This window comes from Schistocerca serialis, chromosome 2, assembly GCF_023864345.2.
Source record: "Schistocerca serialis cubense isolate TAMUIC-IGC-003099 chromosome 2, iqSchSeri2.2, whole genome shotgun sequence".
Lineage (NCBI taxonomy): Eukaryota > Metazoa > Arthropoda > Insecta > Orthoptera > Acrididae > Schistocerca > Schistocerca serialis.
The window spans coordinates 99514000-99532288 of NC_064639.1; the positions used below are offsets into that span (position 1 = coordinate 99514000).

The 18289-nt window shown below is 40.4% G+C and overlaps 1 protein-coding gene across 1 annotated transcript in view; it reads left to right on the forward strand.

Moving 5' to 3' along the window:
- Positions 1-18289, forward strand: part of LOC126456783 (elongation factor G, mitochondrial) — an 80556-nt gene that overhangs the window by 55885 nt on the left and 6382 nt on the right. Inside the window, exons 11-14 of the mRNA XM_050092566.1 lie at positions 3252-3404; positions 3520-3637; positions 7678-7797; positions 14841-15001. Of these exons, the coding sequence (XP_049948523.1) occupies positions 3252-3404; positions 3520-3637; positions 7678-7797; positions 14841-15001 (552 nt within the window). The remainder of the gene's footprint in view (positions 1-3251; positions 3405-3519; positions 3638-7677; positions 7798-14840; positions 15002-18289) is intronic.

Here is an 18289-nt window from a genome sequence, read left to right on the forward strand (position 1 = left end):
TTTTTCTACGTATCGGTAGTGTGTCGTGACCATATGTCAATGAATGCAGCTACAGTGAATTTATGAAATCGCTTCAATCATTTGTAATAGCCCTGTATTGGCAAATTGTTCAAAAAGAGTAAATACAAACAAACGTATGACACATCTCTTCTTTTAAGTTGCGACTACACTACCCTCCAGACAAGTTTACTTTTATATAATTTCAGTAACACTTTTGTATGTTTGGTGACTCTCCCACACCTTAACTCCGTTTTTTAATTCTGGAATATTTTGTGCTGAGTAATTTGTCATAATAATAATTTTATATACATTCAGTTTTCTTGATCCCATTATTGAACAATATTTTTGTGACATTTTCAGTAGTGACTGATTTTGCGCCATCCATACCACTGTCTATATGTGTCTTCCAATTTAAAGTGCGTCTACTGAAAACACACTTTAAACTGCCTTTACTCTGTAGCTTTGTAAAGCACAGTTTCCAGCATCACTTGTTGTTAGACTCCATTTAATGATTCCGACACTAACTAAAACTAATTACTGTTTGCTTGAAATTCCAGTCGTTCGAAAACTGCGTGTATTCTGATGTGATTAATAGTCCCATTCTCATCACAGTTTCCGGCAGTGTACCATGTTTTGAAATTATAAAGTTTAAATGTGTGACAACTTAGGATTTGTTTAAATGGTGCAACAGTACATTTTCTGGATCAAGAGAATAGGAATGAGTCACAAGCAAATACTATTTGCAGAGTAATTTGAACAAATCAGCTCCAACTTATTGTCATGCTCAATTGGGGATTCTCCACGTGACGAGTTTTATGTGAGTTATTAGTGCCCAGGATGCTTTTTAGGAACAGCTTGACAAGTTACTCAGAGTAATTTAAAATTCTTGGCCACTTGGACCATCAAATTACAGAACTTTCTCGTTTTGCCGTGTAAAATTGTTTTCATAATATTCTGCTTTTCATTTTGCAGATTACTACTTTTCAGTTTTCCATACTTCTAAGGTTTTTATCAACATGTATAATAAAGAAGATTGTGCAAATGTATTATGACTTAAAGAACACTACAGTTTGCTAACTACCTCTCACAAATAATTTTTAAGGCTTTATGCAAGCATTGTCAGTCTCATGTTCAGCACTTTTTGTTGACAGCTCTTACAATTATCCATAAATAATGTGTATATGATGATAGCAACTGACACAATTTTTGGAATTAGTTATTTCAGGGTCTGAGATAAATTGCATTTATATAATGAAAAGGATAATTGCTACTCACCATGTAGCAGAGATCCTAAGTTGAAAAAAGGCACCAACACAAAGACTGTCAGGAAGTTAGCTTTCGGCCAACAAGGCCTTTGTCAAAAATTGACAACACACACACACACACACACACAGCTCACACAAACATGACCACAGAGTCTGTAACTGTGGCCAGACTGCGAGCAGCAGTACATTATGGAAGAGGCAACTGGGTGGGGGTAAGGAGGAGGCAGGGTTGGAAAGGGGGGAGGGATAGCGTTGTAGGGGTGGGGTACATGTAAAGTGCTCCTGGGAGTGTGCAGGGATGAGGTGGAGAGTATAGCAGCTAGGTACAGTCAGGAGGTTAGCTTGGGGGGGGGGGGGGGGGTTAACAAAAGAGGAGTAAAGTAAAAAGACTGGGTGCATTGGTGGAATAGTAGAGGACTGTGTGGTGATGTAATGGGAACAGGGAAGAGGCTAGATGGATATGGAAAATGACTAATAACGGTTGAGGCCAGGAGGGCTATGCGAACATAGGATACATTGCAAAGAGAGTTCCCAGTTGCGCATTTCAGAAAAATCGATGTTGATGGGAAGTATCCAGATGGCAAAAACTGTGAAGCAGTCATTGAAATGAAGTACATCGTATTGGGTGGCATGCAAAACAAGAGGATGGTCCAGTTGTTTCTTGGGCATAGTTTGTTGGTGGCCATTCATGTGGAGATATAGCTTGTTGGTTGCCATGCCCTCACAGAATGCAACATAGTGGTTGCAGCTTAACTTGTAGATCACATGGCTGGTTTCACAAGTAACCCTGCCGTTGATGGGATACGTGATGGATGTGACCAGACTGGAGTTGGTGGTGGTGGTGAGAGGATGTATGGGACAGATCTTGCATCTAGGTCTATTACAGGGGTATGAGCCATGAGGCATGGAGTTGGGAGTAGAGATTGTGTTGGGATGTACAAGGATATTGTGTAGGTTTGGTGGGTGGCGGAGTACCACTGTGGGAGTGTTGGGGAGGATAGTGGGTGCGACATTTCTTGTTTCAGGGCATGACGAGAGGTAGTCGAAACCTTAGCGGAGAATGTAATTCAGTTGCTCCAGTCTTGCATGGCACTGAGTCATGAGGGGAATGCTCCTCTGTGGCCGGGTAGTGGGACTTTGGCAGATGTTGAGTGACTGGAAAGATAAGGCACAGGAGACATGTTTTTGTACAAGGTTGGGAGGTCAGCTGTGGCCTAGAAACAACTGGACCACCCTGTCGCTGAGCACGCTGCCCAACAATGTGTCCTTCATTTCAACGAGTGCTTGACAGCTTGTGCCATGTGAATCTTCCTACCGACCCCAGCTTTTCTGAATTTTGCAGGTAGGAACTCTCCCTGCAATATATCCTATGTTCCCGTAACTCTCCTGGTCTCAACCTTCATTAGTCATTGTCCATACCCATCTAGCCCCTGCCCTCTTCCCGTTCCAGCACTAAACAACCCTCCACTCCACCATTGCACCCAGTCTTCTTATTTCTCTTCTTTTCCGCTATCCCCCCCCCCCCCCCCCTTTTCTTCCGCCCTCCGTCTAAGCTCCTGACTGCACCTAGCTGCTCTACTATCCACCTCGTCCCTGTACACTTCCAGCAGCACTTTACTGTCCCCCATCCCTACCTTGCCATCCTTCCCCCTCCCTGCGAAAGCCTCCCCTTTACCCTGACCCAGTTGCCTATCCCACAATGCACTGTTGCTTGCAGTCTGGCTCCAGCTTCCAGAGACTGGGCATGTTCGTGAGTTGTGCTTGCATGCGTGTGTGTGTATGTGTGTGTGTGTGTGGGGTCTGTTTTTGACAAAGACCTTGTTGGCCCAAAGCTATCTGTCCAACAGTCTTTTTGTTATGCCTTTCTGCGACTCAGCATCTCCGCTATATGGTGAGTAGCGACTATCCTTTTCATTATATTGTTACATTTCATCCTGTATTTTCCATTGTTTGATAAATTGTATTTATTTTATTCTGCATTTCCAGAGAATGCAAAGAGAGTATTCCTGTGAAGTTGTACTTGGTAAGCCCAAAGTTTCCTTCAGAGAGACTCTTGTTAAACCCTGTGAATTTGACTATTTGCATAAGAAGCAGTCTGGAGGTGCTGGGCAGTATGCACGAGTAATAGGTGTATTGGAGGTAATAATGATATTGACAAATGCATTAAGCTAAGGTGATGTTGATTAACTCAAAGGAGTGCAAAATTTCTGAACACTGCATCAAACATAAAAATTATTTTAAAAAATCCTTTCAGCCACTTCCTCCAGAGGCAAATACAGTTTTGGAGTTCTCGGATGAAACAAAGGGAACAAATGTGCCTAAGCAGTTCATTCCTGGAGTAGAGAAAGGATTTCGTCAGATGGCAGAGAAAGGTTTGTGCAATCAAAACTACATCATATATTTATCAGGTTTCTATCTGTACTAATTATTACATTCTTTTCTTTTATGTTATTGTTGCACTTTCACATTGTACAGTTTTATGCTGGAAAGTAGTATGTATCAATTGTGTAACAAATTCATGATTTATTAGGTACGAGTGTAACAAGAAAACAAGACTGTAATGAAATAGGGAGTTGAGTCACATACAATTAAAAACTTGATCTTCGTATGTTCAGTGAAAGTCACATTTATGAAATAGTTGAAAGTTCTACATATGGAATCGGCTTGCCGTGCATGTCCGGTCGTTTCTTGCTGAATTGGACACTTCCCGTCTACCACCTTTCCTGTGGTCCCCTTTCGTACAGTTCCACGGTCCATACCTCGGCCACGGCTTCGGCTGGACCTATTGCAAGCTCCCAAAGGCTCAGTTCCACCTGAAGCCCTCCTAGGGCACTTTCTCTCTCTTCTCGGCAAGTTTGAGGGCTCTGCTTCCCTCGACATGCTTTGGTAATGACTTTATGCCTTTGACAACAATAGATGTTCAGTGACTTTCATTTGGACCCCAGGACATATCGGGATACTGACCAACGAACTTGCTGACCGCCTGGCCAAACAGGCTACCAGTAAAACAACTCTGGAGATTGGCCTGCCGGAGACTGATTTGCGATCGGTCTTCAGCCGCAAAGTTTTTGCGATCTGGGATACTGAATGGCGCACCCTCAGTTCACCAAATAAACTTCATGTTATCAAGGAGACAACAAATGTGTGGCAGTCATCCGTGCGAGCCACTCGCAGGGAATCTGTTGTCCTTTGCCTGCTCCACATTGGCCATATGTGGCTAACACATGGTCACCTCCTCCGTCGTGAGGACCCACCTCGGTATCACTGTGACTCCCCGATGACTGCCGTCCACATCTTGTTGAACTGCCCAGTTTTAGCTGCTCTGTGATGGACTTTTAACCTTCCCAGCACTGTACCTTCAGTATTGGGTGCCAATGTCTCAACAGTAGATTTAGTTTTACATTTTATTCGTGATTGTGGGGGGGGGGGGGGGGGGGTATTATCATACCATCTAAGGGTGGGCGTCTGGCCTTCTCTCAGAGGCCTCCACCCTCCCTTTGAGGCCTCCACCCTCCCTCCGATTTAACTCTCTGTCACCCTTTCTTTACATTTTGTTTGTGTTGTTGTTCGTCTTTTTCCCTGTGAGTGTTCATCTCGCGTTGTCTTTTTGGGCTGGACATTTTAGTGTGCAGAGTGGCTGGCTCACCCTATTTTATTATTATGATCAGCCAGTCCAGACCATCTGCTCTAAGGTTTCAACACCTTCATCTGCTTTTCCTTGTGTACGTTTCTCCCTTTTTTGTTCATTTCTTTCATTTTCGCTTTCGGTGTGCTTAAACATTCCTTTTACCCCCTTTTACTTTCCCAAACTAATTTGGGTGTTGTTTTACCTCGAGCCTTGTTTGCGTCAGGAAAAAGGGACTGATGACTCTGTAGTTTGTTCCGTTTATACCCCAAACCAACCAACCAATGTACATTATGGTTAACTGAATCAAGCTGAGCGTTGGCAGTCCTCAGAATTATAATTTGGTATATACTTTTCACCATTTCAGAGACAACTTAGTGCCTACTAGTCTTCTTCACATCCAGTTCATTTTTCTTTTCCTACTCTCTTCTCTGCATGCATTCCACATGTCTACCTCCTGGTAGAGTTTATAAGGGTCATGAACAGCGTCATATGTTGAGTAATCACTGTGAAGGACACTGAGCTGTCCTGTGCTCATGTGAAACAGTGTTACGAGCACTTCACAGAGTTTGAAATTGGCTCCATTGTGGACCTCTGTTTGGCCAGATTGTCAACTTTTGCAATATATTTGTGGGGCATTTGGATGTGACAGTGGCCTGATGTCGGTGTGCACGGAAATACGAGGACAGGTCAAGGTCCTCGACCACATCTGACCACCACAAGAGGAATTACCACACTGTGCACTGAGCACATAAGAACACTGTCATATTTGCACCTGCCATCCAAGAGCAAGTAATGGACACCCTGTAACATTCTATGTCATCCTGCACTATTAGTCAGTGTGTTGCAGCAGCAAAATTGGGGAATTACCATCCCATGTTTAGGCTGCCATTAACACCACAACACAAACAGCTGCATTTGGAATTGTGCTGTGGCTAGGAAGCATGGACTGCTGACAAATTATTTCACACATTGTTAAGCAATGGACCCCAGTATTGCAGTCCAAGAAAACCATCACCAGGGAGTATGACAGTGACCTAGAGAGAGGTCTTATTCTTCTAATGTTTTAGAGAGGCACAAGAGTGTTACTCGTGGCATCAGGGTGTGGGCAGCTATTGGTTGGCTGGTAGTTATTGAGAGATTGCTGATGGCACAATGGTATATCATGGATGGACATCCCGTGTCCTCGTGTGTTCTCTCTCGTGACAGCATTGTGGTGCCATTTTTGAACAGGGCAATGCTCATCCGCTCATGTTACATGATGAGATTTGACTGTGGCCAGTAAGATCCCCAAATCTGCCCCAGACAGAACATGTGTGGGAACAGCTTGGATGTCAGCTCTGTTTTTGTGTCCAGGATATCAAGGACCAGTTACAGCAGCTGTGAGCCAACTTATTTCAGAAAAAGATATGACTTTGACACCCTTCTCAAATAGATCAGTGCATACATCCATGGCAGTAAGGGTGCAATGCCATGCTAATAAGTGAGAGCATATTGCTATGTTCTCTCTAAAATTGATTCAGTTTTCTCATCACCAGAGTAATGTGCGGTGCGTGCGCATTTGTATGGGCACGCACACACTAAGTTGCTGCATTCAAAAGTTTAGAAGGTTTTACTAACTTCTATTTAAAATGCTATCTTTGTTCATGTGATAAAAAATGCATTTTAAAGATCATCATTTGATTCTACAAAAAAATTTGGTGTTAGGGACAGTTGATCTTGCCCCACTTGGCTGTGATTTCAACTCTTGCTAAAAGTCCCTGACTTACATATCATCAATAGTCATGTTTCAGTGCAAGAAAGGTTGACCTTCAGTGTCAAATATTTGTTTCAACAAAGTCACAATGTTCAGCACTGTGTAGAAATTTTTCTCTTGTTCAACTCATTTGTTAAAAAACGGTATACTGATGTTGATAGAAATTTCCTCACATGCTGCACTATGATTTTCAAGAGCATCTGCCACAATTTTCACACTGAATTCATCTGTTGTTTTTTGGTTATGCTAATCTTAGTTTATTGTTTGTGCTCACACAACTTTCACAAAAATCGTTAGCTCAATAGAAGGTGTACTGCTGTCCAGTGTTAATATATGAGAAACTTCAAATAAACTACTTGGATTCCAGTCAGATTTTTGCCACTTAAAGTTTCTATCTTTATGTATGAACCTAAACTGTCACAGAATACACGATTATTGTGGGCGTTATTTCTGACTTTCATTATTACAATACAGAATGTGATATTGACAAAAATAAGACAGAGTTATCATCCACAGGCTATGCCCTGCAGCTGACTTAACTTACAATATTAATGTATTGTATAATTCACTTCACATTGTTGACAACCTATACATTATTTGTGTAATGACACCAATGAATGCTCAATCTTCTAACTGTTCTTACATATTTCACCAACAGTTTTCAACTCCATTTGGTCGTTCAGCAGCCATAGGTCTAAGGTTGATGTTTATCTGAAATGGTTTAAAACTGTGGTTCAGCTTCTATAATACAATTTATTAGATGATTGCCATGAACCTTCCGAATGATAAAGATCCTATGTACAATTTTTTTATAATAATTGGTTGATAAGCAACTGTGTAAGTATTTCTGACATTTTAAAATAAAAAGAATATTAACAAGAGTATTTTGTAAACGTGTGGTCATGAGTGTCCTAATAGCTCAGAAGAAAATTATTTGTTTGTTCTTTTGCAATTGCAGCCTATTATCTTGATGGCTGATAATTTGCTTTTCTAATGTACTTGTTTTTTGAATGTGTTTTTTTCCATCTTAGGTCTTCTGTCTGGCCACAAAATAGCAGGGGTGAAATTCAGATTATTTGATGGTGCTCACCACATTGTTGACTCTAGTGAACTGGCATTCATGCTTGCAGCACATGGAGCTGTCAAACAAGGTATTATTCTAACATTGTCATTACATTTTGTTATATTTGTCCAGTTTAATGCTTCATTTAGTGTTGCTACATACGCTGATGAGCTGAAATATTATGACCACCTGCTTAATAACATGCCGGTCCACATTTGGAGTATGATACAGCAATGATTCTACATGACACAGATTCAACAAGTCCTTTGTGGGTTTCTGGAGGTGTGTGGCACTATATGTCTATGCACCAATCTTGCAATTCACATAAAATACATGCTGATTGTTTTTGGACACAGAACTGACACCTACCAATGTCCAAAATACGTTCAGTTGGGTTCAGATCAGTGCGAGTTTACTGCTGTGCCAGTGGGTGGCATTCAATCTTGCATTGAGCAGTGGTCGCAATGTTTAACTCGTCAGTGTATGTAGTACTTGTTTACATTCAGGAATCTATTCAACGTCTTGGTTCCTGGTACATAGTATTTTTCACAATATAGAGCAGCCATAGTCACAGGTTCATTGGAGAAGTCCAACCAGAACAGGGATCCATTAGGGATAGAATGTATGAGTGAGGAGAGGGAAGGAATATAAATGATCTTCAGGAATTATTTTTTAGGATAAAAATTGTAATAAATGCTGTGGAGGTAAACAATGAATGGAAGAACACATGAATAACTTAATTGCAATCTTAATGTATCCCTGCTACATTCATTTCAGAAAAGCCCACCTCTAACAGAACCATCCTCTTCCTGAAATACTGCCTAACCCAGGATATCCACCCAATGGCCTTCTTACAAAAATTCCTTATTCTGAATGCCAACCCCTCCTCAGACAAAGACCTCTTTAGTCATCACATTCTCCAATCCTAATCTCTCTTAAATCAATTTGTGCAGAATCTTTTTTCCACGGCTCAGGCATCATGGAAATTTTTCTGCTTCTTTTGTCTCTTATTGTGCAAATACAATTTCCTACACTCCATCACCCATATCTCCTGCCCTGTCAACCTCTCATGTCACACAAACCCTGCAATGTGGACTATTTCTCTCTGCTGAATTCCCCATAGCTCACTTCCATCCTTCCCACAAGAAGTAGAAATCAGGGAAACCCAGGACACTTGACAACCTATTCCACCCAAATTCAGTTACGCCGGACTCATCAAAGATCTATTATCATTCTTCTGATTCCTACAATAGCAACACTTTTATGCTGCTTACCTTTCTCAGTTGATGCCTCTTTTCAACTGCACTCTTCCCCGCTCTCATGTAACCACCCTCTTAACATCCCAGGAATTCACCTTCACAACATGGTCTTACTATCTTTCCCTAGGTTCCTTTTCAATAACAGCTGGTGGCTATCTGCAGTGTGAAAGCGAAGCTGTATTTTGTCATCACCCCTGCAGATATAGATTCCATCAGTGCCCTGGATCTCACAATGTTACCTGATGGAAGGTTTTTGCCAACTGTTGGACTCTTTCCACCAATTAACTCTGCCATAGTAATCTCATCCCAGAAGTAGAGCACAACATCGAATCTCCACTCTCATTCCTAGAACCTCTTGCCCCAAATCCATTCCTCTGCCCAACTCCCCCCCCCCCCCCCCCCCCACACACACACACACACACACACACACACACACACTTCCGTACCCTACCCACATCTTACATATGTTCCATAAAATCACCTGAACCGAGTACCCTGGAAGAAAAATTGTAGGTAGTCACTATGCTCACAAGAAAGGAATTTCTGTTGTAGTTGACCGTCTCCAGCCTATTGCCTGAAACCTAATTTCCTGTCTTAGTTCATTTTTATGACATAGGCATTAGGCTGTGGTCTAAGGTCTGTTTCTTTTTGTCTTCTAATGTTGGAGACATCATCAGAGGCTATGAAGACTAGAATAGTAGCTACAACCAAACCAAACTATTTATACATATCCATGCAGTGGCTGAGTTGTAGCATCATCAGGCCACCTCCTAAGATCACGGAGATGTGCCAACTTGTGATACGGACCTTGTAGGGTGAAAGAGTTGATGCTGTTAGATTCATTTAGTTCTAAGACAACCAACTTGTTTAATTTAAAGCCTTCTTTTTGTTAACATTGTTTCCGTGCTTTTCAATTTTGTGGTCTCTTCGTACGTGCTACCATAGTAATGATTGAATCTTGATAAAACAAATTTCGTGATTCCTGGTTACAGTTCATGATCTGCTACTGCTGATATATCCATGTTTCTTGGACAACTATTTCTGTCTTTAGGACAGGTGTTGTTAATGCTTCTTCTGGCTGTTCCTATGTTCACTTGACTGCATATACGAGGTGCATTCAAGTTCTAAGGCCTCCGATTTTTTTTCTAATTAACTACTCACCCGAAATCGATGAAACTGGCGTTACTTCTCGACGTAATCGCCCTGCAGACGTACACATTTTTCACAACGCTGACGCCATGATTCCATGGCAGCGGCGAAGGCTTCTTTAGGAGTCTGTTTTGACCATTGGAAAATCGCTGAGGCAATAGCAGCACGGCTGGTGAATGTGCGGCCACGGAGAGTATCTTTCATTGTTGGAAAAAGCCAAAAGTCACTAGGAGCCAGGTCAGGTGAGTAGGGAGCATGAGGAATCACTTCAAAGCTGTTATCACGAAGAAACTGTTGCGTAACGTTAGCTCAATGTGCGGGTGCGTTGTCTTGGTGAAACAGCACACGCGCAGCCCTTCCCGGAAGTTTTTGTTGCAATGCAGGACGGAATTTGTTCTTCAAAACATTTTCGTAGAATGCACCTGTCACCGTAATGCCCTTTGGAACACAATGGGTAACGATTACGCCCTCGCTGTCCCAGAACATGGACACCATCATTTTTTCAGCACTGGCGGTTACCCGAAATTTTTTTGGTGGCGGTGAATCTGTGTGCTTCCATTGAGCTGGCTGGCGCTTTGTTTCTGGATTGAAAAATGGCATCCACGTCTCATCCATTGTCACAACCGACGAAAAGAAAGTCCCATTCATGCTGGCATTGTGCGTCAACATTGCTTGGCAACATGCCACACAGGCAGCCATGTGGTCATCCATCAGCATTCGTGGCACCCACCTGGATGACACTTTTCGCATTTTCAAGTCGTCATGCAGGATTGTGTGCACAGAAATGCCAACTCTGGAGGCAATCTGTTCAACAGTCATTCGGCGATCCCCCAAAACAATTCTCTCCACTTCCTCGATCATGTCGTCGGACTGGCTTGTGCGAGCCTGAGGTTGTTTCGGTTTGTTGTCACACGATGTTCTGCCTTCATTAAACTGTCACACCCACGAACGCACTTTCGACACATCCATAACTCCATCACCACATGTCTCCTTCAACTGTCGATGAATTTCAATTGGTTTCACACCACGCAAATTCAGAAAACGAATGATTGCACGCTGTTCAAGTAAGGAAAACATCGCCATTTTAAGTATTTAAAACAGTTCTCATTCTCGCCGCTGGCGGTAAAATTCCATCTGCCGTACGGTGCTGCCATCTCTGGGACGTATTGACAATGAACGCGGCCTCATTTTAAAACAATGCGCATGTTTCTCTCTCTTTCCAGTCCGGAGAAAAAAAGTCGGAGGCCTTAGAACTTGAATGCACCTCATAAAAGATATTATGTATAACTGTGATGTGGCAAGTGGCAGGCGTAGGTCCTTTTGCGGTATTCAACCAGTGATGCACTTTTCTTGTCAGTTTGAAAAAAACTGAGTCAGTACCATGATTTCTTAGCATCCTAACAATACGACATATGACTTTTTTTATGAGGAGAAGGAAAATATTTGGTTAACTTGTTCTTTTCTGCTGGAAGCTCCAGATGTTTTAGGATGTAATGGACCATTTATTACAGTAGACATTTGTTCTGAAAGTAATTCTTAAATGATCAAGCTCTTCTCAAAGTACTGTTTTTCACAGATTCTTTTAGCCTAGTCCACCAACACCTTAATTACTGCTCATTTCTGTTTGGAATGGTGATTGAAATTTTTGTGAAGGAACCTATCTTCCTGAATGGGATTTCTGTAGACTTTAGGGTACAAAGTTCAGTCATGTTTTTGGAGTACCTGTACTTCTAAAAATGAAGTTTGACCTTCTTTCTCTTTGTCTATTTTGAACTTTTTAAAAATTTAGAGTGTTTGTTCTTTCCACGGGGCCAAACAGCATCAACATGGCGAAACTGGATTTAGTCGTCTTAGCCATCTGAAGGGCCGTTACTTCAAATTCACCACAAGTGTGCTGAGTGGGTTTCCCATAGCCACACCATCAGTTTGCTCATAGAATTTGTTGTCCCATAGAAAATAAGTTGACTAAGTGTTTGGAGAGATCTCCCATATCCTTGTGAAAATACATTCCACCTGTGACATCAATTCATTAAGAGAAACCTTTTGAATTTTATTCTTCTGTTAATATAAGTGTCAGTTTTTCATATAAATGGCTGTGGCCAAATGTTTGGTAATCCCATAGGTCGGGCAGGCAATAATGCTAACAGTAGGCCTTTACAGAATGCCAGGCTTTTGAATTTTTAATAAACCATACAAGTTTGGTGGCAACACTTCCAATTTGATAACAACTTCTTTCAGTGGAAGAAATCAAAGAGGCTTTTTATTAGATAACAGAGTCTTCTTAGTTGTTAGGCAGCATCAAATTCCTCTTCAAACTTCTTCACTACTCAACATTTCGATCCCTCTGCTAGCATCCTCTTCAGAATTCCACGTGTGCTCTGGAGTGCTCTGCTATCAACGGACCAGTGGAATCCTGAAGAAGATGCCATCAAAACTTCAAGGAATGAAGAAGTTTGAAGAGGAATTTGATGCCACCTAATGACTCAGAAAATTTTATAATCAATGATGGCAGCCATAGGGCTTTTATTCACTTGTTCATTACCTCAAGAGCAGAAATTGTGGGATCTCTTTTAAGTTTTCTGAATCTTCGTAGTTTTAATCTTGAATTTTACAGATGCTTGCTGAGGTTTCTTGAGTTTGAAGGTACTGTCTGAGTGTTTATACCCTCTGGCGATGTCACCAGTATTAGGAGACAAAATGTTAGGCACAGAAACATGCCTTACACCATGGTCTATTGTCCATGTAACAAAACTCAATGAAGATGCAAAACTGGATGTAAAAGCCTGCACTGTACGATCTAACTACCTACTTTAAGGACATGAATTGCATTCTTCATTGTCCCTCTGCCATCTCTTTCCCGTTATCAGCTGGACCCATGTTTGTAACTTGTCATGAGTCATGGCTGGATATCTCAGTCAGTAAGAACATTGCCTGTGAAAGGTAAGATTCTGTACAACTATTTGTCTGGCATACAGCTTTAATCTGCCAGAAAGTTGAACACAAATACTGCTCAGAATGGTTGTCTGGGTTTAACTATTTGAATGTTAATATTGCCAAATTCGTTAGCGCATATTCTCATTTCAAGATCTCTTTCTCTTGTCTTCTCAGTAGCATTGAGGCAATCAAGTCCCTTCATTCATTCTAAAATGGCAGCGAGTTTTCTTGCTATAGAAATCACAACGTATAATAGTTTGTGTTATAAAAAAATAATTGTCTGTATTAGAGTCTGGAGTCATTGAATTTTCTGCATTTTTGTATACAAAAAAGAAATATTCATCCCACAGGAACACAGTTCTCCAGGAACTGCAATATCAAGAAGGATATACTTGATTGAACTTTAAGCCATAGATTAGCTGCATTATGAAGCACATTCATCATACCCCCAATGTTTAGTGTTGTGTTTATACATTATTGTAAAGGAGTTATTTCATAATGTAAAAAGCTAGTGCTGTACTGTACATTCACTTCCTAGCACCAGTCAGTATACACACTATCAGCCAACAAGAAGACCATGACAATGGTGTCTGGTTTCTATTTTGTGTACCACAACTTCCCCTTTGTTTAAATAAAAATCTGACTCAGCATCATCCACAGTGACTGATACATTCAGCTCAGGAAAAGAACTGTGATGTAATGTTGCCTACATGAAGAAGAAAAAGAACAAAAAATGAGTGTGAAGGTGAGTCGTGAAATGAAAGATCTATACGCCAAAGTTCCTACTGTGTGTTGTGTGACTAGTAATTTACTATATAGAATGTGTTACTTTACATATGCTTTTAAGTACCTTTTAAAATAAGTATGTTATAGTAATCACTTTAATCTTAACAGGCAGTCTATTGTAAAGTTTTATTCCATGGTAGAAAATTCTGTTTTGAGTTTTTTGTTAAAAAAATAATTGGTAAATGTGAGATTAGTCTGTTCTTTTTCTATGATCATGGATAGAGCTGTCCATACTGTAATTAGGAAGCATTTTTATGTGTAGAACTGGTTGTTAACAGTATTCACTTGTCGAAGTTAAGATACACAATGTTTTGAGCAGATTACCAAGTATTGAGTTGTTGGCCAAACGTATGTCATATATGTTCAGTGGGTGACAAGTAAGGGCAGGAATATGTTGTTCCTTAATAAAAAGTCTCACACATTTGTTGCTACGCATGAGTGGGTGTTGCCCTTCTGACAGTGGTGTGAAGGAGGGACAGTACTCTCTGTTCCAAAACCTTCCTGCTGTAGCCATTGCTGTTCAAGAGTTCCTTCGGTATGTAGGAGTCAAGGTGTTTCATCTTGTATCTGTTCATGTGATGGCCTACACAATCAAAGCTGTCATTTACCTATTCTGCCTATCAGCAGTGCAGACTGCCACACTGTGGTCACCACAGTAGTGTGCAGACACCACTGCAAGACTTAACACAAAACACAACAGTTTGCCACTTCACACATCAATATTCGTGTACTCATAGCAGTCTGAGCCAGTTGTGGCTTCTAGACAACAGAAGCTGGCATGGGTCATGTTGCCATTGTTTCAGGCCATAGCAAATGGTATCAAAATGTCAACACAGTCAAGGCTTGTATTAGTCTTAGCAATGGGTAAAATGTAAAAAATCTGTAGACATATTGTATCAAATTACATATAAATTAATTTGGTTATTAAAATTATGCTTCAGGAGTGTTTATTTTCTATTTTATATGTTATTTTGAACTTATTTGTTGTCATTTGTAATTTTAGTGTTTGAGAATGGTGTGTGGCAAATATTGGAGCCAATCATGTCAGTTGAAATAACTGCACCGGAAGAATTTCAAGGAGTCATTGCTGGACATATAAGCAAGAGACATGGAATCGTAACAGGGACAGACAGTCAAGAAGGCTGGTTTACAATTTATGCTGAGGTTTGCCAGTTTTACACTTAAAAGATTTTATAATTTAAATTTACAATTTTATGTTAGATTTTTCAGATATGAAACTTGAAAAATATACTATAAATTTTTGTGTCTGTCACAAATGAATTATTGTATGTGTGTTCATGTTTGTTTGTTTGCATAATTTTCTTTCTTTGCTGTTACACAAAAATCGTCGTCTTACCCTTGTGATTATTGACAGAAGATTTAGAATAATGAATTGGAAACTATCTTTACATGTAATTAGTTGGTAAATGACATTAATGTCTCAACATTATTGTTGGTTCAGAATTGATGGTGAAGTGAACTGCTGAAATGTCGGTTTGTGACATTTCAAAGAATTTTCAGAAGGGGTTGAATATTTTTATTGCCAGTCTTGATTTTACTTTTGCCTTGCATATGCCAAGAGGCTTCTACATCAAATATGTTCACCATCATATGACCACTAAAATGCATTTCTTTAGCTGAATTTGCCAATAGGCAAGCAAATTATCCTACCTGGCTATAGCAGTGTGACTTGAAAGGAGAGTTGTGTGTGTGTGTGTGTGAGAGAGAGAGAGAGAGAGAGAGAGAGATAGAGATATGCTTCGCTTGTAAACTTTAAGATACAAGAAAATATCACTTGTAAACTTTAAGATACAAGAAAATGATATATGCCCATAGAGTCAAGTGCAAAGTAGTTCTCAGTACGAGTACAGTACATTTCCTTGAGACAGCAAAGCTTCTGCTCATAAATCAACACAGTTATAGAAAACATCACTTCTGCGAAACTCAGCTTGCCCTTTTCTCACACGATATCCTGCGAACCATGGCGAAGGGTAACAGGCAGATTCCATACTCCTAGATTTCCAAAAAAACATTTTAACATTATACCCCACTGCAGACTGTTAATGAAGATCTTAGCATCCACATTATGTTCTCAGCTATGTAAGTGGCCCACAAACTTCTCATTTGATCGAAGCCCATTGTCCTCGTCAGCAATTGTTCACCAGAGACGAGGGTATCATTAGTGGTGCTCCAAGGAAGTTTGATAGGACCGCTATGATTCTCTGTATACATAAATGACCAGACAGATAGAGTGAGCAGCAGTCTGCAGTTGTTTGCTGCTGATGCTATACTGTGTGCGAAGTTGTCTTAGTTGAGGGGCTGTAGGAGCATACCGTATGACTTAGACAAAATTTGTAGTTGGTGTGATAGTAGCATTAGTAGTGTGCTGTTTGATACAGTCACGTCAAATTAAAAATCTAGATATAACATTGCAAACCAATATGAAATGTTATTAGCATGTAAGGATTACAGTAGGGAAGGTGAATGGTTGACTTAAGTTTATTGGGAGAATTTTAAGAAAGTGTGGTTCATCTGTAAAGGAGGCTGCATATATACTAGTATGATTCATTCTTGAGTATTGCTCGAGTGTTTTGGATCCCCATCAAGTCTAAAGGAAGACACTGAAGCAATTCAGAAGCGAGCTGGTGCATTTGTTACCTGTAGGTTCACCCAACATGCATATATTACGGAGATGCTTTGGGAACTCAAACAGGAATCTGTGGAGGGAAAGTGACATTCTTTTCGAGTGACACTATTCAGAAAATTTAGAGAACTGGCATTTGAAGCTGATTGCAAAACGATCCTACTGCTACAGACATATATTTCGCTTAGGGACCACAAAGATGAGAGAAATTAGAGCTCACACATAGGCTTCACTGTGTTTCCAAATGGATCAGCAAAAGAAATGACAGGTAGTGGTATAAGTTACCTTCTCCCACACACCATATGGTGGCTTGCGGTGTATGTAAGTAGATGTAGATGTAGTTATTGAACTAACAAGCGATGCCAAGAAAATGCTGCATTATAATATCTGCTTGGAGCCCATGTACTTACTTATTTACTTATACTGGCCACACATACTACAGCTGGTCCTTGGCCTCACTCAGTCCAGCCTTTCACACTTTCCTGTCATCTGCATCTTCATCTCCCAGACCCACTATCTGCATGCCTCCCATGGTATTATCCTTCCATCTCTTTCTCAGCCGTCCCAGTGTTCTCTTTCCTTCTGCTTCTCCATCCATTACAGCCTTTATTATTGTGTTCTCCCCTCTCCTCCTCACGTCCATACCATCTTAGTTTGTTAATTTTCACACTCGTTACGATGTCAGGCAGTGTGTATAATTATCTGAGTTCTCTGTTTTTCCTTATTCTCCACTGTTCATTTTCTTTCACTGGCCCATATATTTTTCTCGGTATTTTATTTTCAAAAGTGATACTTTTTTCTCCGTTTTCTTTGTCAGGGTCCATGTCTCACTTGCATAGCACACTATTGGCTTGATGACGGTCTGATATATTCTTATTTTTACCTGCCTAGATAGTAACTTAAATCTTATGATGTTGTGCATAGCTCCTAGACATCTTCCCCCAGCTTGAATTCTTGTTACTATCTCTTGTTGTATAAGGTTTTGTTGGTTGATGTTGACACCGAGGTATGTGAATGTGTCTGTCTTCTGTATTGTTATATTTCCGATTTTTAGATGGTTTGGTCCTTAAATGAGCTCTTCTTTCTAATACCATGAACTTTGTTTTACTTTCATTTATAGTTAGACTTACTTTCTTAGCTTCTTCCTTTAGCACAGTTCCCATTTTCTCCAGTTCTTCCATGTTCTTTCCTATCAGCATAATATCAGCCGGAAAAGCCAGGACATTTATCTTTTTTCCTATGGTGACTCCTGCACTTTCACATGTTGCTCTCCTCAGGGTGTTGTTGAGGGCCGAATTGAACAGGGTTGGTGATATGTCATCTTCCTGTCTCACTCCTGTTTTTACTTCAAATGCTTCTGAGAACTCCCCCTGTACTTTCACTCTACACTTTGATTCCATCACACACATTTTAGTTAGCTTTATCAGCTTGTCAGATATCCCATACTCTGCCATTATCCCCACATTTCCTCTCTTACTATGCTGTCATGAGCTTTGTTGAAATCTATAAACAGATGAAAGGTATCATGATTGTGTTCCCAGTTCTTATCTAATATTTGCCTTAGTGTGAATATTTGATTTATCTTTTCTGAACCCTGCTGTGTCTAATATTTCCTCAATGTATGGGTTGAGCCTGTTCAGTATAATTCTTGATATTACTTTATAGCATATACATAGGAGAAATATCCCTGTGTAGTTCTGTGTCAGAATTTTGTCTCCTTTCTTTTATATGGGACTTACAGCAGCAGTTTTCCATTCCTCCAGCATTATTTCTTTTCTCCATATCTCTTTTATTAGTCGAAGAATCAA